The 27,387-nt window shown below is 31.5% G+C and overlaps 1 protein-coding gene across 3 annotated transcripts in view; it reads right to left on the bottom strand.

The window, feature by feature from the left end:
* Nucleotides 1–27,387, bottom strand: part of LOC127705859 (vinculin-like) — a 68,903-nt gene that overhangs the window by 33,403 nt on the left and 8,113 nt on the right. For all 3 annotated transcript variants that reach the window (XM_052210208.1, XM_052210209.1, XM_052210210.1), the window contains exons 2-14: nucleotides 16,639–16,746; nucleotides 16,136–16,307; nucleotides 15,390–15,535; nucleotides 14,506–14,674; nucleotides 10,492–10,643; nucleotides 6,187–6,259; nucleotides 5,308–5,456; nucleotides 4,594–4,786; nucleotides 3,931–4,076; nucleotides 3,236–3,328; nucleotides 2,411–2,480; nucleotides 1,616–1,767; nucleotides 313–490 (exon numbers count right to left, since the gene is read on the bottom strand). In XM_052210208.1, the coding sequence (XP_052066168.1) occupies nucleotides 313–490; nucleotides 1,616–1,767; nucleotides 2,411–2,480; nucleotides 3,236–3,328; nucleotides 3,931–4,076; nucleotides 4,594–4,786; nucleotides 5,308–5,456; nucleotides 6,187–6,259; nucleotides 10,492–10,643; nucleotides 14,506–14,674; nucleotides 15,390–15,535; nucleotides 16,136–16,307; nucleotides 16,639–16,746 (1,801 nt within the window). The remainder of the gene's footprint in view (nucleotides 1–312; nucleotides 491–1,615; nucleotides 1,768–2,410; nucleotides 2,481–3,235; nucleotides 3,329–3,930; nucleotides 4,077–4,593; nucleotides 4,787–5,307; nucleotides 5,457–6,186; nucleotides 6,260–10,491; nucleotides 10,644–14,505; nucleotides 14,675–15,389; nucleotides 15,536–16,135; nucleotides 16,308–16,638; nucleotides 16,747–27,387) is intronic.

The following is a 27,387-nucleotide window of genomic DNA, read 5'->3' on the forward strand; positions in this document are numbered from 1 at the left end:
TGCCTTGTCCACAATAGACTTACCAGTGATGCTCGAAATAAATTAAATTGAAAGCCCAAATAAAGTATGAAGCCTAGGAGCATGGAGGAACCAAAATTCCAAAAGAGTTTGCCAAATACAGCTATTGTAATTCATTCCTCGCTAAAACCTTGACTTTTTTAAAATAATAAAAAACAAAATATTTTAGTATAACTTAAATTCATAATCAATTCTTTCTCTGAGCGTAAGAATAAAATATAATTCAGCAACACAATTAGAGTTTTCTATGAATTTAAACACACCAATAAATACTATAAGGTATATTTAACTTACCTTCAGCCTTAATAAGGGCAGGAGTATCCACCGCCTCATCAACAAGAGCTCTTAGTCTCTCAACATTACCAGCCCAGCGATTCTTCATCTGATCAAAATGTTCTATAGCAGCCTGATTGTTTGGATTTGCAAATAGTACTCTGGCTGCGGTGATCACTTGTGGTGTCAGATCATTTACCTATAATATTAAGAAATATAAAATTCAAAATAAGTACTTACAGGATATTATAATAAAAAATGCTTTTGATACGATGCAGTCTGGTAAATCCACCCACATAAGGCTTTGATCCTATGCATTTCTGCTTAATTATATACAAATTGTATCAAATTTAATATAAATCGATTCACTGACAAATCAATTTTGAGAAGTTTATCTCATTTCCCAAAAAATATCTGAAATAAATCTTAAAATCAACAAAACAAGTGGGTCATCTGTGTTTTTATCGGAAATGTGTTCGTCCGGTAAATCCGCCCATGGGCAGTAAATATGTATGTAGGGCCAGTTATCACATTTTTATGAAAGGAAAAGGTGATCTATTAAGAGACAACTTATAAAGGGATTCCATACAATCGAAAAAATAAATAAATTAAAAGTCAGAAATGAGTTTTGTAAGCAATAATATGATTATCGTTAGCTTTAGGAACTGTTTTATATATATCACTAGATATTTTCGTAATAAAGGATTTTCTTTAAAATTTGACATGCAGTAATGATAAGTACATTTCCTATGAATAAAATGGCAGACAAAATATTCATGGAAGTGACAATTACGGAAGTAAATGGATGTGGGTGGGTTTACCGGACGGGTGGAATTACCAGACAATACTGTACAACAATAAGGAGATGTGGTATAAATGCCAATGAGACAACTATCCACCAAAGTTCAAATGAAGTCGATGTAAGTAATTAAAGGCAACCATGCCGCCTTTAACAATGAGAAAAACCTATACCGTTTAATCTGCTACAAAAGGCCCCGCCATGAAAAATATGAAAACTAACGGCCTAATTTATAACAAAACAATTTATGAAAAATAAATATGACAGACATGAATCAATGACAACCACTGAATAACAGGCTCTGGCTCCAAAATCTGTTTGAACTTGTTAAATCATATTAAGATTATTAATTGAAATATCTGCAGAGATCATATAAATGTGTATTTCAAACTTATTTGACTTCAAAAAATGAAAACTTGAATAATTTCAAAAGCTATTTGTTTACATCTAATGGATCATGTTTAAAATATATAACTACAGCAAAAGACTACTGTACAGTGTTAGCTCAGAACCAGTTTACTTTACCTGATTAGAAGTTTTGAAGATTTCTTGAACTGTATGTTTGTTGTTACAGCCACCAGCTGTGGCAACCATGTTGGCAGTGTCAGCCAGTTTAGAAGCATGAGATTCAAAGTTCCTAGCTCTATCATCAAATTTCTCCTCCCTTCCTGGAACACCTGAAAACACAAGCAAACTTTCTGATAACTTCCAAAAAAAACCAAATGTCAACCATTGTTCTTAACACTGGTCGGTTCAATTTGAGTGTAACCTAGAGTGACATAATATTTGTTTGGCATTAACCCCACCTCATTGTGTGCCTGTACCAAGTCAGGCTATCTGTACCATGTGTTGTTTCTTGCTGTTCATCTGTTTGTATGTCTGTCTATATTCTTGGAGGAATCAAGTGTTGGCTGTTGTTGTGGTCTGTTGAAATGTCTACTTTTCTTGGTTATACCTAATATTTGTTTTAAAGGTCTCCCCTTACATTAAGCAAATGAATATGAAGAAGCGGAACAAAGAAACATTATTTTGGTTTATCTAATCCTAGCTTTGGTTTATTCCTTTAATCTATATATTGTACAAGGGCTATTCCAGGAAAAAAATATAGGAGGAACACTTTTTTTTATAAACCATCACCCACAACTTTTATTTTCATTTGTAACAGAATTATATTTGCTTCCATCCCCTTTACCCTCAGCAAAAAACATCTTTGGTGTCTGACCCCCCAACCCATATATTTATTCCATGAATAGTCCTAAACAAGTCTAATGACAGTACTTTGTCCATGAATACTTTTGATTATTATACACCAGATCTTACCTAGTGGTGTCAGTGCAGCATCATGAAGTTGTTTAAGTGGTCCTGTTATATCTATAAAGTCTTCTGCTACCTGTGAGGATAAATACAGGCTGTATCATTATATATCAGTGTAAAAAGTCTTGTATTTATAAATTATGTTATGCTTAAAGTACTGGAAAGTAGGAAATTTTTGCAAGGGACTTATTTTCGCTAATTTCACAATTATGATAAAATCATGTAAATATTCCCTCATATAAATTTGATCTTTTAGAACAATAAGTTAGGGACAAGAAAATAGCAAAAGAGAAACCCTGCAAACAGGTTGGACCTTTAAAATTGCAAAATTTAATCTCCCTGAAAATGAACCACTTTACAGTAACTATAATACCACACTGGATAACACGTCAAAATGACAAAAGCATGAAATTATGACTGACTTCTGGGAAAGACTGGTGCTTATATCTTTACATGTAAAGAGTAGATCTCAAAATGAGACAGTTTTAGTAGTTTTGGGATACATGTAAAATTTTTAGTGTCCAAAACCACATAATCTATGACAAAATAATATCATGACCAATATCTAGGCCACTAATGTCTTGTGAACCTGTGTATGATGTTATTTGATAGATTAATAATACTTTGTGATTTTCAAATTAAAGAGATCAACATAGTACCTTCTACTTTAGTTGATTTTGTTTTGTTTTGCTTTTTTTCACAATGTTTCTATCAAATGTCCAATTCTTAGGCAAATTGACATTTAAACCAATAAACTAAATACAAGTGACGTCGATTTAAGCAACACCAAAAATGTTTAAATATACGTTTTAAAAAAAAATAAGTCATTACCTGATTAACAAGTGCCTCCTGGATTTTAGCCTGAAGGTTGTGAAGTTTCTCAGTAAGTTGTCTAGCTATGGCTTTAGCTTGAGGAGAATCACCCTGAAATAATAATATATATACAACATTTCATCAAACATAGCGATTTTAAGACATACTCTAAAATTTTCATGTACTATCTTTCAAAAGTACTAATGGTAAGCATACTTATATACATGATTATAAATGATATGAAAATACTAAATAGGCGTGTTATCTGTTTAAGAAGAAACTTGATTATGATGTAAGGATGCTTCACAATACTGAAGAAAAAACTGTTAGCAAGGTATATAAATATCCTTGCAAATATTCATACAGGGGAATAGTATGTATGTAATTGGTTAAAGAAATATTATGACAGAAGGTGTTTTTATTGTTAACACTATAACCTCAATTTTATTTTCTTTACCTCTTACCAATGAAATATGTATCAAAGGATATCCCTTGAGATGAATAGTTAAAATTCTCTGATTTGGGGAAATACTTGAAGGGTTGAAATTTTCTGGCAAATTATTTATAACACAACAAAGAAAAATGCAAAAATCTGTAAGCGCTGAATTTAATGATGATTGCTTAAAATGTAGAAAGGTTCTATTGAGACAAGAGCTATAATTATAATAGTTGTAAGGCAAACCTAATAAAACCTGAAGTCAAAAGGAAAGTACCTGTCCTCTTCTGATAAGATCTGATAGCTGATTAGTCAGTATCTCTGTCTCATCACAAAGTCTCAATAATTCAGATCTCTGGGGCCCAGTACAGGAGTCAGCAACCTTACGACCTTCAGCTACAACTAGTTTAGTTGCTTGTTCACCTGTGGAAAACATATTTTTTCAATGTACAAGTTTTTTCAGTCTTAACGATCATTTGAAAATATATTAATATAATATTTTGAAATTTTACTGAGAGCGATTATTTCTTCAGAACTATTCAGAAAAAAAATGTGTACTGGTAATTTATAAATATTTAACTACTATTTCAAGTCTATCATTAATAGAATATTCCAATTCACAAAAATATTTTTATGTCTCCAAAAGGAGAAGGTAAATATAGTTTTTGGTGTTAAGATTTTGTAACCCATTAAAGTGTAATTTTAAAACCATAATGTTTTATTAAAATGCATATATTCAGCAATTAATTCTAAAAATCAGAGATTGATATATATTAGTTTTTAGCATATTTTTTTTACCAAATTCACTTTCTCCTTTCTAGCATTTTATAATGAATTTGTCCAAGTTTACATTAAAGATGTTTTTTCTGATAAAGCTCCTGATCCTATGATGGAGAGAGAAATAGCCAGTAATTGGACAACACCAAAAAAGTCAACTAACCTAGACCTCTATCATCCAATGCAGGATTTGCCAACCATTGCCTTGCTTGTTCTACCTTGCCTTCTACTGTTGGTGCAGGTTTACGAATGCCAGACCTTTCTGTTTTCATGGTTCCTGCTTGTGTTAGATTCTGAAGATCCTTCAACTTATTCTGTATTTCTCTGGCAAGGGACATGGCCTGAGGGCTGCTTCCCTACAAACAAAATAAAACTTCTAAAATGATACTTTATACTATGCAAATTTATTGATTGCAGTCCCATTGTCTTATTGACTATTACCAAACATTTCACTTTTATTCATTTTTCAAAAACAGACAAGCACACCAAATATTTCAAATTACTGCCTACTTTTGAAACATATAAAAATAGTACATGTGACTTGAATTTATTTTTCATAACATTAAATTGTACATTTTGGATAGAATATGACAACTTGAAAATTGCATTAATCTGTAATCTTTTTTATACATTATAATTAAAAGGTTATGGAAACTTTGCTTACAGTTACAAGTTTACTCATGGTAAATGACCTTATATTTGAAATGTTCACATAATAAATATATTTTGAACACATACTAAGCAGAGTTAAAGGTTACATTTGCATTATATATTTTCCTGTCAATATTAGCATTCTCTTACCTTAACTTGAACCCGAGTTCTGACAAGGCATTTTTCATAAAATCAATGTCACCTACAGTTTTAAGGATTTTCTTACCTTTCCTTGAACTCTGAGTTCTGACAAGGCATTTTTCATAGAGTCAATGTCTCCTACAGTTTTAAGAATTCGATCCCTATCAGCAGGGTCTGTACATCTCTCAGCAACTTTACGAGCATCTTCTAAAATCTGACTTAGAGCCTTGTCACCTATTTCAAAAAGATTAAAATATGCAGGTTTTCAGGAAGGTCTTTATAGATGCTATTATATTCCTTATGCAAGATACAGTTTAGGACTCTCTCTTTAATTTGCTAAATAAAAAAAATACTTGTGCTTCCACTGACATGTTTGAAACAATTGAGACTGACAGGTAGATAGGTAAGCTAGTTTTTTTAGTTTGTTTTTTTTATTTTATCCTAGGTTCTACACTGTTCACATCTCAACCTTTGCGGTGCCTCGGTGGCCAAGTGGTCTAAGTAGTTCTACTACTGTAATCACTAGCCAGTCAACACTGAGGTTGTGAGTTCGCACCCTGCTCGTGCGGGTGCACTCGACTCCAATATTAATTGACTAGGATTGTCAGTTTTCCTATCGAAGGTCGTGGTTTTCTCCGGGCACTCTGGCTTCCTCCACCAATAAAAACTGGCTGCCACGAAAAAGCCCATATGTGGCGCTTAAAAGTGGTGTTAAAACAGCAACAATCAATCAATCAATCAATCAACCTTTGCAATGCTTGATAATCAATGGCCATATTAAGCTTATGCTATGCACCTATAGTAGGATCAATCTGGTTAGGGCTATTCCAGGGGAAAATGTATGGTAGAGAACAGTTTTTTATATACCCCACCACTCATAATTTTTACTTTTAATTGTAATAGATTTGTTTTTTTACCCTGGAATAGCCCTAAGAAGAAACCTGGGCATATATTCTATCCATACCTGAGCTACCAACTAAAGCTGCTGGATCAGCTAACCAATCAAAAGCTGGCTTCATCTTTTGTTCTATAGCATTCTAAATATAAATATTTCACAAATTATAACAATCTTTGCTTAATATTTGTATCATTCAAAAAGAGTAGAAATAAAATATATAGTATATCATTCTTAATAAATAATTCTAGATTAGCCTTAAAAACTTATATAGCTTCTTTATCAATCAAGCATATATTACACAATCTTTTATGGATCATATTTATAAACGAAAACTTCTTTATGCAGAGTATAAACTGTTAAGGAAGGACATATGAAGATATCCGAAAAAAACCTAGAGAACTTTTTGCTGTCACAAAGTATAGTACTGAAAATAATTTGTCACAATGAATGACAAATATTTGACCAGAAAACGTTGCATATCAAATTTTGATGTTATGATATTGCTTGATCAAACTGTCAGAGTTACATACTGTGAAAGTACTGTAATTCGTGGGTATCAATTTTCGTGGTTTGAGCAAAAGTTACATGTTCGTGAGTTCTTAAATTTGTGAATTCTAGTTTTCTGAAGAAAAAAATTAGAAACGAAAAATTTTAATAGTAATCATATGTTGTTTTATAATGATTTGTAGGATATTGCAAAATAATGTGTCCATTTTCACTTACTTGTTCGTCTTTCATTACTTACAACATTCATGAAATTTTTAATTAAATAATTGCTTTTTTAAATAAGTTTAGTCATCTATGCTTATAAATTGTCTTGATTGAAGAAAATTGCAAAGTTAACATTTTGATTGTTGCACATGTGTCATCATAAGTGATGACACTTATTAACCCGAGATCGAATATTCAACAGATTAACAAACATCACAGGTGTTAAGGTAGCACTACAGTCAGAATTTTCTGACTCCAACCAACAGTCTTTAAAGATTAATTTCTCCAAAACTTCTCAATGGATTTTTAAAATCTTTAATTCATTTTAAAGCTGAAATATTACTCTTTCTTAATTTATAGATAAATTTATTTTTGGTATGATTAATTTAAAAATATAGCTCATTAATTGCCAAAAAAGTGGTCTTCCAACTTAGATGAAAATGGCACATTTAGGTCAAATGGTAGTAAAAATTTGTTTTCATCCCTTTAATCAACCATACACAAGCTACAAAACCATGTCTCAGATTTTTGATATATGCCTCCAGTAAGAAGATATATTGATTTAACTGCTGGGTGCCAAACCTCATTTCACCTTTCATCTTTGGAGACCTATAAATTCATTAAGAAACAAATTATCCAAAAACTGGGACATGGTATTGTAGTAAATACTCCATTTAATCACATATATCAAAGCCAAACCAAAGAGGGTACCCATAAAGTTTCTATTTTCATTTTTTGCTAACAATTCTCATGAAAAATTGTTCTGAGAAATCACATAAAAACTGAATTTCCCCCTTAGAACCCCTATAAATGCAACATAAATACAAAAATTCCACTGGGAACACCCCAGGAGTGTTATGACACCACTATTTTATCAAAAGAACCACACAGTTTATGTCTGTGATACTCTTAGACTGTAAATTTTGCATTATGTGTGCACAGTCCAACACTAACTTGGCATTTGGCGGGAGTTTGACGTCACAGATTTGACCAACATCTGTAATGTAGTAATGAAATATAGACAAAGCTCCGCCTCTGTCCAGACAGTCTAAGATAAGAGAATAACAGGATTGACCAGCTGCATATAATCAATATTTAACATCATCATTCTCACTATAAAGAATAATTTTCATTTGTATTTTAAAAAGAAATATACTATGAAATTAGCTAGAACATTAAAATTATGCAATAAAAGATATGTTCATAAAAAGATCAAGACCATCCCCTTCCTGAAAATAGAATGTCCCACATGATTTTTTAGTTTTATGGAATTGAAAAATTTCACATAAACTTAAAATTGGTTAAAATGCCTAAAACTCCTAACAGAAGACACGCTCATCATTTAGATGTAGAAGATTCAGAGACATATTCTTCTTGTTTGTAGTAAGAACCTTTGTCAGAGGCTTTCAAAGATACTTTCACACTCTTATCCATAGTTTTTTTTTTTCATTTTGGTAGATTTTTTCCTAGTCATATCTTTTTCCTTTTCTCTGTTTACTTCCATGGTTATATTAATTACTTTTGTTGTAACACAGTGAGATAAGACCACAATATTTATCTTGTGGTCAGGGATTAACAGCTGGACACTGGTATCAACAGATGATTGACATATTAGCCCCTCCCAAATGCCCATATATTTAGAGTAATTACCATGTGCTTTTATTTACATAAGTTCATTATCAATTTACTCCCTGTTGTAATATGATAACGACTTTGGGATTTTTACAAAATGTGCAGAATGATACTTACTTTAAAATTATGTGATAAAAAAAAATATCTCAAAAAATCATTGTTAGACTGTAGTGCTACCTTAATTGGGTCATAAACATGTCACTTAAAAAAAAACCATAACATAAAAAATGCTACAAATGTAATTCCAATTGTAGAATTAATTCGTATGAAATAAAAAAAGCAAGCCCAATATGATTTTTTTTCGTATAAGAATTATGAGGAGATAAAATGAACACGTCATCATCGCATATCATCACCGGTAGTCTGACTTTATTGGATCAAAACTAATTTTTCATGAGAATTAGAGCTATTTTCCTAATGCTTGTAGTTCAAAGGTTTGGTTGGCTTGCTTGCTTTGAAGCACTGTAATTAAGATTGACATCTGCAATCAATAGATAGGCGGGGCTTCAGCTTGTGTATACATTAGTCCTGAATGTTATTGGATGTAAAGTATAATGCAGAGTATAATGTAAACAAGCTGAAGCCCCGCCTATCTATTGATTGCAGATGTAATCCTAATTACAATGCTTGAGCAAACATTTATACAAACAAAGCAAGTAAGCCAACCAAACCTTTAAACTACAAGCATTAGGAAAATAGCTCTGAAAGGTTAAAAGTTGTACAGTTTAGGTTTTATAAAGATTAAATGGGTAAAATCCTGTCTGTAGTTGTATATGTAGTTCATTGTGCGTTTGCTGATATTCGATGTATTCTCTAGATTATATGCCCGTATCCATGTAGTCAAACCTACATGGAGATCTTTCCATGTCTTGATTTGGACAATAGTTGTTATATTTAGTTGGACACTTAAATTTGTGGATAAAGCCATCCTAGAAAACCACAAAAAATTGGTACCTCACGAATAAAAGTACTTTCACAGTATACACTTCTAAATCCTTTTAATGTTTCACACTATTTTTACATAATACGGCAGAAACATTAATTTCCTTCATGTTAGAACTTTGTGTTTCTGTCTCTAAAATTTTGTTCATTGGAATTTATTTACACTGCTTTCAATTTTTCAAAGTAATATTCCTGATATGTTAACTTACTGTTGGGGTTTAATTATGTTGATGACATCTATCCACAAAATTAAAAAAATTCAATCCTTGATTGATCGGTGTTTAACGCCACTTTCAGCACTATTGTGCTATTTTGTGGCGGTCAGTTTTTTTTATTGGTGGAGGAAGCCATAGCGCCTGGAGAGAACCACCGACCTTTGGTAGGAAAACTGACAATCCTAGTCAATTAAGATTGAAGTGGAGTGCACCTGCCACATGCAGGATTCGAACTCACAACCTGAGTGTTGACAGGCTAGTGAAACAGTAGTTCAACTACTTAGACCACTCGGCCACCGAGGCCCCTTTCTTAACCTTAAAAAAGGTTCTGCTATTACAATTCACATATACAACCTGATGAAATTCTCAAAGATACTCCTACCATTCCAATCTTGAATTTAATATGCAATTTTTGTACTTCCACGTGTCTTTACAATCAAATAATTACACAAAGTAAACAGTCCTTTATCATTGACTTAGTAACTGTTCTTTTCATCAAATTACCATAAAAAAAAATTTGATTATCATGGGCCTTGAAAGGAAATAAATTAGGGAATGACTGTAATATTTTTTCTGTCTATGAAGAAATAACATCAAAAATGTGGTGCACACTGAATAACCCGCGTAGCGGGTTATTTTAAAGTGTGCACCACATTTTTTATGTTATTTCGAATAGACAGAAAAAATATTACAGTCATTTCTTATAATTTAATTCTAAATTCCATTTTAAACCGGAGTAAACCATGAAAAAACGTTGATGACGTCACGGTCACATGACAAAATTATGTCTATGAGCTGATAAACAAAACAACGTCAGCCAATCAGAAGACGCGTTACATCCAAAATTAAATTATTGAGTGATAATACTAACAACTGATTTCTTCATGACAGTGACGTCATCAGCATCCCATTCGTCTTCATCGTACGTCGTCAGCTGTAGGACACGGATTATTTCCTGTACCTCGTCAGACATCTTACGTACAATGTAATCTCTGTTTGACTGAGCTTCTGGGGCACCAGCATCTATTATAAAACATTGAATTAGATTTAATTCTTCAATCAAAATAAGATCAACATGGCAAAGTAAATTTAATTAGGTAACAAATTCATATCAACATTAAGGCTGATCAAACCAAAAAAATGCATTAGCATTAGAAAAAAAAAAAATACAGTAATTACTGCTGACTGAAAATTAGGTAAATAAGTGTATAAAGAAAACATGTATGCTTCAAAAAGAAGCACAAAGAATAGAAAAAATAGATAATTAAAACAATAAAAACAAAAAAAAACATAAGAAACTAAAATTAGGATGTGTAACAAAATTAACTAAATAAAACAAATTAAACAGAATAACACTCATATGCATCTAAAGATTTCATATTCCTTATTTTGTTCAATGTAAATGCCTTAGAATTCATTTTATACCAGACTTATGTTGCTAATTTTAGTAATTTAGCAATAAATAATTTAGTACAAAAGTTTAGTACAAAATTGGAACAGCTATTTCTGGGTGATATTAAATAAACTCTGCTCAAGTTTCTTGTAATTATTGTTAGTTTAATATTAAAACAGCCATTCAAAAACTTAAGCTCATTTTACGTATTGAAACATTTTGATGTGTGGTTTACATAATACCAACAGGTTAGGTTAAGCACCTCTTGTTTTTTACCAATAAAATAGAAAGCAGATCAACAATAAATCTTCCTGATTAAAAGGGTCAGAAACTATTTAAAACCTTTAAAATAATTTGTTCTGTTAAACAAAACAAGGTTCATCTACAGTCAAAACAACTAAATCTGGCTACTAAAAAATCTAAACATGCTGTACACGATTCTGTAAAGAAACTGATTGCAATTAGCCATTTTACATAACAGTGTTTTGTTTTTGTACAACTTCATTAATGAAATATATTCATCAATCTCCATTTGAAAGTTATATTCTTACTTAAAGGTATATCAATCTTTGTCATTTTTCATTTGTTGAATCACTGTTTTTCACATATTCTATACTGCATTGCAAATCTCTATCCTGGCTTATTAGCTATGGCAGTATGCTACTTTTTTCATATAAACATAAGGATACAATGTTGACAGTTAAAACACATACAAAATTCACAAGTGACAAGGATTTAAAAGTATAATCACTTACAGTGTTCTAGGATTTTAATACATCTGCAACTTTCAACGGGTAAGTTGGTATAAAAAATTCACTTTCCCACAAGTTTAATGAACTTTCCCTTAATTTTATACTATTTTGAAATGTTTTCATAATTTTGTTATTCCTTTCACTGCATGTTTATACATGTAGTTCAATTTGAAATTATGAACTCTGTCATTTCCTTTGAAATTAATAAGTTTGTCTAACTAGCTTGTGATTGTGTTGATAATGTAATGTCATCTTGGTCATGTTCATCCAGATATACAAAACATTTGATGGAATATATTATTTTTATTTTGAAACATATTAATTTTAGTTTGACCCATGTCTATTTGTGACATAACATCAGTAATTCGAATGTATTGGCACAAAAAAGTGATAATATAACACACAAAAAATCAGAAAAAGAAAAAAAAGAGAGATCTGGATATTAAAATCTTTTACCGTTTGCATTCCGGATAATTGTTTTTTTGTGTCTAGATCAGATGGATACTTGAAATCGCAGATTTCCCTTGTTTAGCTACCAAGCGTATTTATGACGGTGATAACGAAACACGTGTGCACGTTTCTCTTCCCTCGACTTTAGAACCCCTGCATGATTTACACCAGCAACAACGATCTTGCTTTGAAACTTTGATTGAAATAAAAGAACACAATTGTTTCATCGACCGTTTGATCTGCATTAATAGGAGGTTTCTGTAATTTAATTTTACTTGCCCACGGACAACAAAGGTTTGAATTTCCACTTTCCCCATGACCTAAATCAACTTGCCACGGGTGACGGGAAATGGGAATTCTAGAACACTGACATACCAAATTAACTTAGCCATATACCAATTTTGAGTTCTTTTTTATGATTTAGTTACACAGGTTGACCTGAGGTCAATCAACATAAATGAGAGGTCAATCAGCATAAATGATGTCATTGGACAAATGACTTTTACTGTGGCATAATCAGTCAGGGGCATTACTTAAACAAGTAACTTTTAAAATTACCTATACAAGTAATGTTGAAAACGAGGCTATTTTAAATATTACTTATATAAGTAATTTTTCTAAATATTATTTTTATGGGTGTCCAATTATACAGATTTTACTATCTTTAACAAATTTTCACAGTCATCTGGTTATTTTTCCCAAGAAATATAAAATCTAATCCTTCTGAAACACTAATTGCCTTTCTGACGCACTTATCTTTCATATCGACGCTTCTGGGTCAAAGATTGGTCTTTTGGGACTATTAAAATATCATTTTCATTGAAAATCTTGAAGGTAGACAGATATAAATAGATAGAAACTTGTGATTTAGTTAAGACTTGAAGTTATTTATAATATGTAACCCAAAACAATTACATATGTTCCTTAAATAAGTGTAATTACTAGTTCTTTCAATGATGTATAAAATAACTTATTCAAGTAATATTTTTGTCATTATTTTTAAAGTAACCCTTTATCTCTATACTCCTCTCAAATTTAATAAATTCTTAATTTTATGATATAAAATGATGTAAAAATTCATGAAAACTACATTTAGTCAATGATTCTATTAAAATTTAAAATAACTCTAATGAGTAATTTTATATTTTTTACAAACAAATATGACCTATATAAGTAACTAAAAAAAATAACTTGTTTAAGTAACGCCCCTGACTGATAATAACATAAGCATTGTGACATAGGAAATGTACAGGAAAATGCATGAATATGAAAGTGGTCTAATGTAGATTTGCTGATGATTTAAAAGATTTGTAGGCTCTAGAAATATTTCTTCTATAGGACAAGCTAAACCTTGATTCAGTAAATACAGATAAATTCATAATGAAAAGAAACATATTCATTAATCTCTAAACAAAGAGGGACAACTCAATCTTATCTAAGTAAAATCTCATGTTAAAAGAATAATCCAGAGATATCAGAAATTTTTAAAATTTCAAACACTTTTGGTAAAAGAAAAGTTCCAGAAATCTCACTTCCTAACTTTTAAGTCTTCCTGAATGCTTATTAAATTAAATGTACTATTTGGTTAAAAAAAAACTTAAGCTTAATATACCAAATGAACAAATATTAATACATTTATTCATATCTATTAAAACATATCCATTTTCTTAATACAGGGAACTACTCCCTTGTCAGAAAATATTATTGAAACTAACAATTTCTTTGATTCTTTTTTTATATCATATATTGTTCTAGTTGCCTTATCATATGAGCCCAAGTTCAGGGAGGGGTGGGACTTGACCACTTGTATGGGCTATCCTAAAAGATGAACCAGATGTTTTATGCTTATTAACTCCATGCTACTTACCAAGAGAAAATTCATCAATGACTGGCACTATCAATATTGTTATAATGTTAAAAACATTTCAAAAGTCATATGAATTTTTTTTATTGAAGTTACTTTTCAGAATTTCTGAAAAATACTCTCACATGTATTAGCAAAGAGATTTATTTTCTGGAGTTTTATAAAATTGCTTTTGCTAAAATGAGTTTGAATCTGAATAAAAAAAAATTGTTCACTAAAAACTGTGAAATGAAACAAAATTTAGCCAATTTAGGATTTCCATCCTTAAAGGGGTTTATTTAAGACAACTTAAATTATAAAGAATGTTAAATATAAACATAAGGAGAAGTGGTATAATTGCCAATGAGACAACTATCCACCAAAGTTCAAAGGTCTTCACTAGAATTGTTAACACAGGTTGTTATTCTGTATTAAATATAGACCTACTTGTGTGTTTGGCAGTAATAAACATCTTGACGGCACTGATTAAGACTGGTGTTAAATTCTTAACTTCATCCAAAGAACGTATTAGCATCATACGATGAACTTGATGTGTTAGTTCCTTTTCTCGACCATCCACAAGCTTTGTCATGTTAGTTAATACTGGACTTAAGTTCTAAAACACAAAATAACATAATATCAATAAGAGTAATAGTGCAACCCAATAATAAAGTTGCCCCAAAACTATACATTTGTTTAATGATGGAAAAAAATCAGGGTCTATGGGTCAGGATTTTTTTTTTAACAAATTTTTGATCTTGAGTCTATTTGTGAAACATTATGACCTTCATAGTGCATAATTTAAAACTGTAAAAAAAATTTAGGATAGGGGCTGAATTAAAGTAGGTTGGGTAACAGTAAACAAGTACAATTTTTGTTTTGGCCTTCCCAATAAAGGCGTTCTGAGTCTACATTTTATCTTCAACAATTGATACAATACAGTCCAAACATGGTGATTCAGTTAAAAATCAAAGTTGGTTGTGACTTTTCACAGGAATGGTGGTTACTGTTAGTCATTCACTCTGAAGAAAATTTTGTATCTCTGTATAGATATTCAATGCCGTAGTTGTAAATCATCATTATTTAACACTCAAACACCAGTATTCCCCTGGTTTTACAGTGGTTCACTATACACCAGCAAAAGCAATTTTTAATTCGACCACTTTATGTTTGGTATATTTTTATTACTTGCTTGATGTATTTCAATCAAATTAACAGAACCAAACTAAGTAAATTCAGTGACTAATTGACATTACTATCATTATATTTTAATTTGTTATTACCCTAACTTATCATGTCACCATTTGAAACTGTTTATAACTGAAGTATACCTTTACAAAGGTTACTAAGTCCTCCATACTATCCACAACTTCTGTAATAGCCAGGTATTCCAGTACACCTTTACAGGTACGGATTATCTTCCTTACTTCAGATTCATCAAAACAAAATAGAAGCTGAGAAGTACCTTGTAAAATACCTGTAATTTCAACAACAAAAATGAATTATAAATATTATTACAATGATAAAATCTTTTAGTAAAAAACCTATCTGGAACTTTTTTTTGTTATTCAAGGTACTTTCAAAATTTCATTCCATCTTCTCTTCGTTTGATCATTATTCCTCTCAAATTATTTACACGAACTTTTTCTTGGTAGAAACATGTATCTGTATCAGGATTTGAAACTGTAAGTTTTTTTCCATATCTATGGTATTAATTCAACAAACCACAGACTTGACATTCATCAAAGCATTAAGATCACCTTTTTTCTTCAGATCCATTTTTATCTAAATAACTTCTTCACATGTTTGAATTTAAACTACAAGATATTACCAATGTCTGCCAAGTTCTATATTTACAAACATATTTATTTATTCTTAAATAGTATAAAAATGGCAGACTTAAGTTTAAAATGAAGAGCTATTTAAAGAATACATTAGTATAGTATTCTTCATAAAAGCCCATGTTTTTATCAAATTTATTGCACATGAAAATTGTTTTAACTACATGTTTTCTTATTAGCCTCCTGTTTTATTGACAAGGTTTATAAATCTACAAAATAAATATAATCATACAGACCTCTTGATCCTTCAATCAACTTTTTCCTGGCAGCAGCAGAGAAAGGGTCTGCCCTGAGCATGTCTGAAGCCTGGAGTAGGAACAGTGAGGCTTCGTCCACACGATTGAGGCATGGTGGCATGTCTTGTTTGAGAATCTGATCATCACTGCTATTACATGTATCATAACCAACCTGTGATATGAACATATGTAATTAAGCTCTTTTTTTATTGAGTGTAGATATAGGACATACTGATATATCAGTCCTGTTCTACATTTAATTATATTACAAAATAGTGCAGAAGAACTATAAAATTCTTGACTTATGTAAAATTTACTTGTATTTTGAATGTTGCATATCTAATTATACAACCACTGCATTGGTCTCGGAAAATTGGCATATCTTTAAGATTTCTTATCTTTTCTATCAATCTATAAATTGACCTCCATGTAATCTTTGTCAATTTTCATGTTTTCTTTCAGTATTAGTTCACATGTATGTCTCCATAAAATATAAGACTTACTCGAACTAGATTTTCTACTGCAGTCTTTACTGTCATAACAGGCTGACCGAGGTCTGGCATGGCATTCCCATCTTCTGCTTCCTCATGTAAAATAACCAGTCTTGATACCTAAAAAAAAAGAACTGATTGACTGAGTATAAAAATAAGAAGATGTGGTAGGATTGCCAATGTGACAACTCTCCATCAGAGACCAAATGACATAGAAGTTAACAACTATAGGTCACCATACAACCTTCAACAATGAGCAAAACCCATACCGCATAGTCAGTGTTTATCTCAGGTTGCTTTCAGAAGGTTGAATAAAAACATTATATAGTTATTCATGGTTCTAATAAACTGCTTCGCTGAGCGCAGCTAGATATACCTGCAGAGGTCCAACCCTGAATAGTTGGGGCAAAAATGGACTTTGGATTGTAATTAAATATTTGACATATTATAGGTTTCTGAATAAATGTAGTCAAAGAACTTGAAATTGGTTATATGAATTGAATTTATATTCAATTAAAGATTTCTTGCTGTTGTGCAATACTTAGTAAATCTGTTGTCAGACTATAAACAAATAAAGTTAAATAAATTCTCAATGTCATATTAGAAATTTATGAAAATAAAAAGGGAGCTTACATCAATAGATATAAACAATTCACCAAAGTTTCATGAGAATTGGTGACAGCATTTTTGAGTTATTGTCCAAAAACTGGAAAATCACCCCTTTTTTTAATGAATAAAACCCCATAACTCAGAAATGTAAAATGTAAAATTTATAAAATTCTAAAGGGAGCTTACATCAATACATACAAACAATTCACCAAAGTTTCATAAGAATTGCTGAAAGCATTTTTGAGTTTTTGTCCGAAAACTGGAAAATCCCCCCTTTTTTTATGAATAAAACCCTGTAACTTGGAAAAGTAAAATCTTAAATTTATAAAAATCCACAGGGAGCTCATGTCAATAGATATAAACAATTCACCACAATTTCTTGCAAGTTGGTGAAAGCATTCTTGACTTATTGTCCGAAAACTGGAAAATCCCCCTTTTTTTAATGAATAAAACCCCATAACTCGGAAACGTAAAATCTAAATTTTATAAAAAACGAAAGGGAGCTCATGTCAATAGATATAAACAATTCACCAAAGTTTTTTGCAAATTGGTTAAAGCATTTTTGAGTTATTGTCCGACATGTTGACGACGGACGGACAGACGGACGGACGGACGGACGGACAACGGTAAACCATAATACGTCCCGTAAACGGGCGTATAAAAACTGAAGAAATTATAATAGTAATTTAAGTTAAAATCAAATTTATCAAAAGAAGTCAGTTTTGTTTTCAGGGTTCCCACTATGACGAATCCAGGACTCCTGAAAACTGTCTGAACTGATTTTCTGAGGTGATGAGTAAAAAGATGCATCAAGATTGTATCAGCTGAGCCCATTTATCATCATTTAAAAGCAAAAGTTATATGAAAGTTAAATAAAATGCTTCGCTGAGCGCAGCTGGATACGACCGCAGAGGTCCAACCCTGAACAGTTGGGGCGAAAATGGACACAATATTCGCGCTTGATACAGGTCTGACTTTGGATTGTAATTAAATATTTGACACATAATAGGTTTTTGACACTGAATAAGTGTAGTCAAAGAACTTAGAATTGGTTAGATGATTTGAATTTATATTCAATTTTTTGCTTTTGTGCAATACAAATTATGCTGTTGCGAATTGACCCCCCCAACAAAAACAAAAAAAATTTACCCCCCCCCCCCCCCCCCCCCCCCCCCTTTTTTTTTTGCTTTGTTGCATATTGACCACCCCCCCTCCCCTTTTTTTTGCAAAAAAAAAAATATTTGAAGAAATTTTCTTTTTAATTTCTGAAATCTGAAATGAAAAAAAAAATTGCCCCCCACAATTTTTTGTTTACCCCCCTCACCCCCCCTTTACCAAAAAAAAATTCTTTCCCTCAAGATATGGTCATAATCTCTATTCAAATTTCCAATGGAGTTTGCAACCATAAATAGCAATTTAAATACATCATAAATAGATAATTTAAAAGCAGTGTAAGGGAGGTAATCCAGCATTGTACAAAATTCTACAATTCTGTTTTTGGATTACCTCCCTTACACTGCTTTTAAATTGTCCATTAACCAGGAAACCCTTGTTTTTTTCCCCTTTTTTGCCCCTAATTCCTAAATGGTTTGAGCCATAACCCCCAAAAGCCAATCCTAACCATCCCTTTGTGGTATGGAAACTTGTGGTATAATTTCAGAGAGATCCATACACTTAAACACAAGTTATTGTCTGGAAGTTACAAAAGTGCTTATTTTTGGCCCCTTTTTGGCCCCTAATTCCTTAACTGTTGGTACCATAACCCCAAATCAATCCCAACCTTCCTTTTGTGGTATTGAACCTTATGGTAAAATTTCATAGCGATCCATTCACTTAAAATAAAGTTATTGTGCGAAAACCAATGTGTCTTCGGGCGACGATGCCAACGTCATACCAATATATGACCGCAAAAATTTTGCGGTCGTATAAAAATTACTTAAAAATTTATTTCATTTTCTTATTTTATTTTGTCAAGAACCTAATAAATTAAGGCATTGCTATATATTTTCTTCCTGCTGTTGGGACTCACTAAGTCCCTGAACTCGCCATCTAAAATCCTGAGTGAAAACCCTGCTTTTTGACACTGACAGACCGTTGTATTAACACACTAGGAATAAGTTCACTTAAAAGAACATAGATTTGAAAACTTATTCAGTGAATCCCTAGTAGCAATTCTCAGTGGTCATTAGAATACATGTATATGACCAAACTTTCTCATCCATCAATCTGAATAAAATCTTATTTTTTCATTATTACTATTTTGAGTTAATAAAGTATAGAGGTAGAACACTGATCAATACTTAAACTTTCACATCTATCTACTCTTAAGGGTTTGTCTTATTAATAGGTACAATTGAATTAAAGAACCTTTATTGCTCACATACCCCACGCCCCCACATTGTCACTGGGCGAACAAAATCTCACCAGATTCCTAATTAAGTTTAAAGACTAATAACTCCTACAAAAGTCAACTGATAAAAGTTTCTTGTGGATATGCACATCTACATATTATGCCCTTATTATTTACAAAGTTACATGAAATTCTGTTGTATGGTTTTCGAGCAGTTGCGATGACATACTGCTGCACTAGTATATTAAGGCCAAAATTCTAAGTTCAAAAGGACATAACTCCCAGAAAAAAAATTAAACAAAAATTCCTGGCAATATGCACATCTACATAGTATGTCCTAACTATCTATAAAGTTTCATGAAATTCTGTTGTGTAGCTTCAGAGGAATTGCAATGACAATCTGTTGCAGTAATATATTTAGGCCGAAATTCCTAGAAAAAAAATAGAATCATATCTTCCAGTCGATATGCACATAGATCTACATGTTATGTCCGAATTATCTACAAAGTTTAATGAAATTCTGTTGTGTGGTTTCAGAGGAGTGGAGATGACATGAACAGGACCAACGGACTGATGGACGGACTAAAGGGTCAAAAACATTATACCCCACGGAACAAAGTTTTGTTCCTTGAGGTATAATAAAATTCTTTTAATAGGAGTCTTCCTTGTCTGTCCACAGGACATAATAATTTCAATTGTCAAGTGATATAGTGTGGACAATGAGAACTGTATTGCTGGTGTTGTGTGGTCATTTAATTATAAACTACCCAGTAATTACAATGTAGTGTACAAAATGTAAATTAAAGCCATATCTATAAAGACCAATTAAAAAACTGAAAAAATGTGTTAAGTGTATATAAAAAAGTGGCACAAGTACTCTGCAGGCATAAATGAATAAGAAATGATGTCTTACTCAACACATATGTTGAGTCAAATGTGTTTTGCTCATACATTATGTGACCTCAAAAAAAATTATGTTTTTGTTAAATATTTGAATTATGACATTTTAATGATTTAACAGTGACAGTTCTAATGACATTACTGTATTTAAGATTACCAAACTATTTTGAATTATTCATTTATCTAAAAAAAAAAAAATATCATCTTTGGGTTAATATATCTTTCGTACTTATTTTTTATAGTCTCAAGTCACTTGACAGGTAGTCAAATAATTTACTCTAATTATTCTACTTCCTTATTGAATTTTATAAATTTTAAACATGCTACATTTGTACTACTTAGTCTTTATAAGTAGCTATTTAATATACATGTAGCATTACTTATTTTTTCAAAATCAATTCACTACAGCATGTACAGTAGAATAAATTTGAATTTTACAACTATGATTATCAATAATTTTTACATTATGCAACAAGCATATCAAAAAATAATTTAAAAATAATCAGCTGTATACATAAATGGAAATACCCTATGTCATAAGCTTCATGATTGAAGCCTGAACAATTAAAAACTTGTTTTGAGAAAAATTCCTAATTTTCACGTAATTTCTGTTGAAGAAGGAAACTGAAACATGGAAAGATCCTTGATGTGGTCATCCTATTTAGTCATTTTATTCATTTCATCATTATTGATATAAACAAAGGAATACATTCTTAAATTGTTTCACAGCTTGTTATTTCAGGGCCTATAATTAGCAGACTATACAGTATGGGTTTTGCTCATTGTTAAAGACCATACAGTGACCTACAGTTGTTTACATCCATTTCATTTGGACTAGTAGTTATCTCATTAGGCCAAAAAAAAATATATGTCTGTTTAAGGTTACATTATTAAACAAGAGGCTCTCAAGAGCCTGAATCGCTCACCTTTAATTTTTGTTTCTTGATGTACAAGGAAATAAAATACAAAATTTACACTAGATACTTTGAAACTCATTCAGCCCACGTTTGGCTGAAATTGATTCAGCAGTTTCAAAGGAGAAGATTTTTTAAAGTAAGCAAACTAGATGAACAAATTGTCAAAAATTGTCTTTAAAGGGCAATAGCTGACTCCTTAAGAGGTCAATTGACAATTTTGGTCATATAAAACTTATATGTAGATCTTACTTTGCTGAACATTTTTGCTGTTTACAGTTTATCTTTATCTATAATAATATTCAAGATAATAACCAACAAGAGTGCACACGCTGAAATGTCTCGCCTTCTTTACTAACCATTGATTTTATGTTGATAGTCATAAATACAAAGCTTTACTACAAGTAACACATAAACTTAACATGATCCAAGAAAATGAGGTCAAGGTCAGATAAACCAAACGAGAAATGCATGTACACCTTACAATCATTCAACAAGAGTGCACACGCTGAAATGTCTCGCCTTCTTTACTAACTATTGATTTTATGTTGATAGTCCTAAATACAAAGCTTTACTACAAGTAACACATAAACTTAACATGATCAAAGAAAATGAGGTCAAGGTCAGATAAACCAAACGAGAAATACATGTACATCTTACAATCATTCAATAAACCAAACATAGTTGACCTATTGCTTATTGTTTCTAAGAAACAGTCTTAAACAAGAAAACTTAACATTGACCAATGAACCATGAAAATGAGGTCAAGGTCAGATGAACCATGCCAGACAGACATGTACACCTTACAATCAATTTAGGCATTAAATATAGTTGACCTATTGCTTATAGTATCTAAGTAACAAACTTAACCATGAAAACTTAACATCGACCAATGAACCATGAAAATGAGGTCAAGGTCAGATGATACCTGCCAGACAGACATATGCACCTTACAATCCTTCCATACATCAAATATAGTTGATCTATTGCTTATAGTTGAAGAAAAACAGACCAAAACACAAAAACTTAACACTGAGAAATGAACCGTGAAAATGAGGTCAAGGTCAAATAAAAACTGTGAAACTGACATGTACATCATAAAATATTTCCATACACCATTTATAGTTGACCTATTGCATATAGTATTAGAAAAAAAGACCAAAACTCATAAACTTAACTTTGACCACTGAACCATGAAAATGAGGTCAAGGTCAGATGACACCTACCAGTTGGACATGTACACCTTACAATCATTCCATATACCAAATATAGTAGACCTACTACTTATAGTATCTGATATATGGACTTGACCACGAAAACTTAACCTTGAACACTTTCCATGAAATGAGGTCAAGGTCAAATGAAAATTGTCTGACGGGCATGAGGACCTTGCAAGGTACGCACATACTAAATATAGTTATCCTATTACTCATAATAAGAAAGAAATTAACATTACAAAAAATGTTGACTTTTTTTTCAAGTAGTCACTGAGCCATGAAAATGAGGTCAAGGACAATGGACATATGACAGACGGAAACTTCGTAACATAAGGCATCTATATACAAAGTATGAAGCATCCAGGTCTTCTAGCTTCAAAAATATAAAGCTTTTAAGAAGTTAGCTAACGCCGCCGCTGGATCACTATCCCTATGTCGAGCTTTCTGCGACAAAAGTCGCAGGCTCGACAAAAACTGCAAAAATTTCCTTAAAATCATCAATTCAGGGGCAAAAACCTTAAAATCAGATACCCAGTTTGGCTGATAATTTCAGAGCAGGTAGACCTTGACCTAATGAATACTTTACAGCTCTTTTCATAATGCTAGCAAGACAAATGTTTGTTTGGCTTGCTTGCTTTGTTTGTATCAGTGTTTGCTCAAGCATTGTAATTAAGATTGACGTCTGAAAATAACATAAAAACGCGGATTTAAACTTGTATACATTATATTTAAATTTGATTGGACATTATCAAATAATCAAATTTACCTATACACAGGTTTAACTCCGCCTGCTTATATTGTTTGCAGATGTCAATCTTAATTACAATGCTTGAGCAAACATTTATACAAACAAAGCAAGCAAGTCAAACAAAACTTTGTCTTGCTAGCATTATGAAAAGAGCTGTAACTTCTTGTCTGATTTGCTCTAAATGCTTTAGTTTTTGAGATATAAGTCAATAAATTGCTTCGCCGAGCGCAGCTGGATACGACCACAGAGGTCCAACCCTGAACAGTTGGGGCAAAAATGGACACAATGTTCTCACTTGATACAGGTCTGAATTTGGATTGTAATTAAATATTCAGTGATATTGTTGTCTTTTTTCAAAACTACCGCTACCCTTTTTTATTGGAAAAAATGCATATTTTTCATTGAAATTGGGAAATTTGTATATTTTATTCTAAACACATCTCCGATTTTTTTGCTGACCTTTGCTGTCTTTTTTGCACTGTTTTTTCGTGTATATTTTGGTTGTCAGACATTTTCAACCTGAAAGGTACTTTTCGGAGAGGGGAAAGAAACAGAAGCAATGATGGTACTTAATGCATTGAAAACCACATGTGTTACAAAGACCATGATGATTCTGATCAGAAAACTGGATCTCAAAAGTGCTTTCTAATTTCTAAATACATGAATACGATATTTACAAACATTATTACTACCAATGCCATGACTGTTTGGGGAAATTGGAAAACATTTTGGGAGGAATTTTAAGCCATTTTTTTTAGTAATTGGGAATTTTCTCTAGGGGAAAAAGCCGAATTTCAGCTGTAATTTGAAGCAAACAATATCACTGATATTTGACACATAATAGGTTTCTGACACAGAATAACTGTAGTCAAAGAACTTAGAATTGGTTATATGATTGTCCCCCTTCCACAATTTCTTTTCTACCCCCCCCCCCCCCCCTTTATTTTAAAAAAAAATCTTTCCCTCAAGATATGGTCATAATCTCAATTCAAATTTCCAATGGAGTTTGCAACCATAATTACTCATTTAAATACATCATAAAAGTCTTAAAATAAAAAATGACATACATAATCATGGTTAAAATTAATATTCCTTAATCAGCATTTTTAATAGTAACTTCTAAAAAATAAATTGACAGCTAATCACCTCAGGACAATACAACATTTCTTTATACATAATTTAAAAGCAGTGTAAGGGAGGTAATCCAAACATAACATTGTACTTTTAAGTAATTGTCTATTAATCAAGAAACCCTGGTTTTTTCTCCCTTTTTTGCCCCTTATTCCTAAACGGTTTGAGCCATAACCCCCCAAAGCCAATCCTAACCATCCCTTTGTGGTATGGAAACTTGTTGTCTAATTTCAGAGAGATCCATACACCTTTCCACAAGTTATTGTCTGGAAACTAGTAAAATGCTTATTTGGGCCCCTTTTTGGCCCCTAATTCCTTAACTGTTAGGACGATAACCCCCAAAATCAATCCCTACCTTCCTTTTGTGGTTATAAACCTTGTGTTTAAATTTCATAGATTTCTATTTACATATACTAAAGAAATTGTCCGGAAACCAAATATTGTGTAAAATTGTCTTTAAAGGGCAATAACTCCTTAAAATTACCAATTTAGTGGCAGAAACTAACAATGGGTTGTTAGATTCATCTGAAAATTTCAGGGCTGATAGAACTTGACCTAATGTACATGTTTACCCCTGTTAGATTTGCTCCAAATGCTTTAGTTTTTGAGATATAAGCCAAAAACTGCATTTTACCCTCTATGTTCTATTTTTAGCCATGGCAGCCATGTTTTTTGATGAAACAGAAAATAAAACACACATTTTATTCTAAGGAACATTCAGCTTAAGATAGGTTGGAATTGGTTCAGTAGATTCAGAGGTAAAGACCTTTGAAATAGTTTACACCGGACGGACGACGGACGACCAACAACGACGGACGCCAAGTGATGGCAAAAGCTCACATTTCCTTTTAGGAAAGGTGAGCTAAAAAAAATAGGACAGGTAGGTCGGTATTTCCATTTCATTTTTTGTTTTCATTTTTATTTTAGCAACATGATTTTGATTCCTGTGATCCATATTGCTGTGGTCCGAGTTGTCCATGGGTCGAGAGTACCCGTATTTTGAATGATTGGATTATTTCCCTTGTTTATTGGTTGGAAAAAATTGTGGCAAAGTGTTTACATGTACTTAATTACACGAGTTGCAAGTTTCCTTGAAATTGCTGTCATATAATGACATATTCATGATTGTGAAAATTGGGATGTATTAGGCAATTGATTAAATTTATTGGCAACTCTAACTTTGCTTTTTACATGAATTCATTTTTCTCTTTACCACAGAAATAAAATGACTTAGGGTGGGCGCTCAAATTAGGGTCCGTAGGGTAACCGTAAACAAACATATATTTTTTGGGGGCCTTAGCAACCATACCATATATCTTTATTTTTTATATAGAGACAGTTATTTTTTATTTTAAATTTAAATCACATAATACAATTAAATGTATGTTTGATTAGTGAAAATGTATCCAGCTGTTCATAACAGGTTAAAATGCACACAAAAAATCAAGAAATAAGTTTTAAGCTACAAGGATATTATTAATTTCCCTTTTGCTTACTGACTAATTATGAATAGGATGCACTTAATACAGCCATACCACAAAAATATGTTATATAGTGGTCTTTTAACATGTTTAGGGTAGACTTCCTGAGTGTTTCCTTCTCAAATATTTATCTTTAAAACCAAATTTTTTAGCATGAATAGTAGAGAAAAAAAAAATTCTTATTTGCTAAAAAGAAAAAGAACATTTTGTTGCTTTATTTAACAGTCAGCAAAAGAAACAATGTTCCTTTTATACATGAAAAATCCTGGCATGGAAATATTTAATAATTAATGTAATATTTTCATTCAATCAAGAATCAAGTGGATAAATAAACATTTATTACTGTAAATTCAGAAATTATTGCATGCATTTATTATTGCGATTTTTCAAGAATTGACAAAAATGCGAGATCAATTATTGCGATTTCCAAAAAATCTGCATACAGATCTATGTTTCAGTTATCAGATTGCGAGTTCTTATTATTGGGATACTCACCCAGTCGCATTATTCACATTAATAAAAACCTCGCAATAATTTCTGAATTTACAGTACAATGTAGTTTATTTGGAGCTCTTAATTTATATATTTTTAATTCAAATCTTACTATTTGATTTTTAAACTAAATCTCGTTTTATTCATAGTACAAAAGAAAGAAAACATATATATCTCTACACAGCATTTAAAAAATGTTTTCTACCTTAGTCCTGGGAATAATACAATGTACATAAATAAATGTTATCTGTATTGGTCCTAGCCTATTCAATTTAATGACTTTATGCATAGATCTACATGATATACACAAACACATACAAAAAAATTTCTATGACATTTAAGAACTGAGTAAAGCTTTATTTAGCTAAATAAAAAGGTTGGTTAAGCTTGAGTAAGCAGTTGTCAAAAAAAAATCTTAAAACTACTACATCAGTAGCCATTTAACTTCTTCTAATTTCAACCTACAAACTGGGAATATTATACTAGTATAATAGTCCCTACAACATGTACAAGGAACATTTATTTTGGATCAATGTACTACAAATGTATCTATGAATATATAAAAAAACCAAATTTCATATTCATAAAGAAAATATCCCACAGATTTGGTGAAAAAATCTCTGTTGGGGTATTTCACAAGTTTAACAAGTACGATAAACTTATTCAAAATAATAAACAAGTCTGGATAATAGCCTCAGGCCTAATTCCCAAATCATTATTTCTGACTGACCTAGAATGTTACAAATGTGTACGACTATTACAAAGATTAATTCCTAACTTTCACTAATAGAAAATATAAGGTGTGAAAAACATATGTTTAAAACCAACAATTATTTGATCATTACGCATCCTGAATTAATATTTAACACATCAATAAATTTAAATTCTTTAAGAGTAGAAAGTTCCTAATCTTTTAAAC

Source organism: Mytilus californianus, unplaced genomic scaffold (assembly GCF_021869535.1).
Source record: "Mytilus californianus isolate M0D057914Y unplaced genomic scaffold, xbMytCali1.0.p SCAF_6, whole genome shotgun sequence".
In the NCBI taxonomy this organism is placed as follows: domain Eukaryota; kingdom Metazoa; phylum Mollusca; class Bivalvia; order Mytilida; family Mytilidae; genus Mytilus; species Mytilus californianus.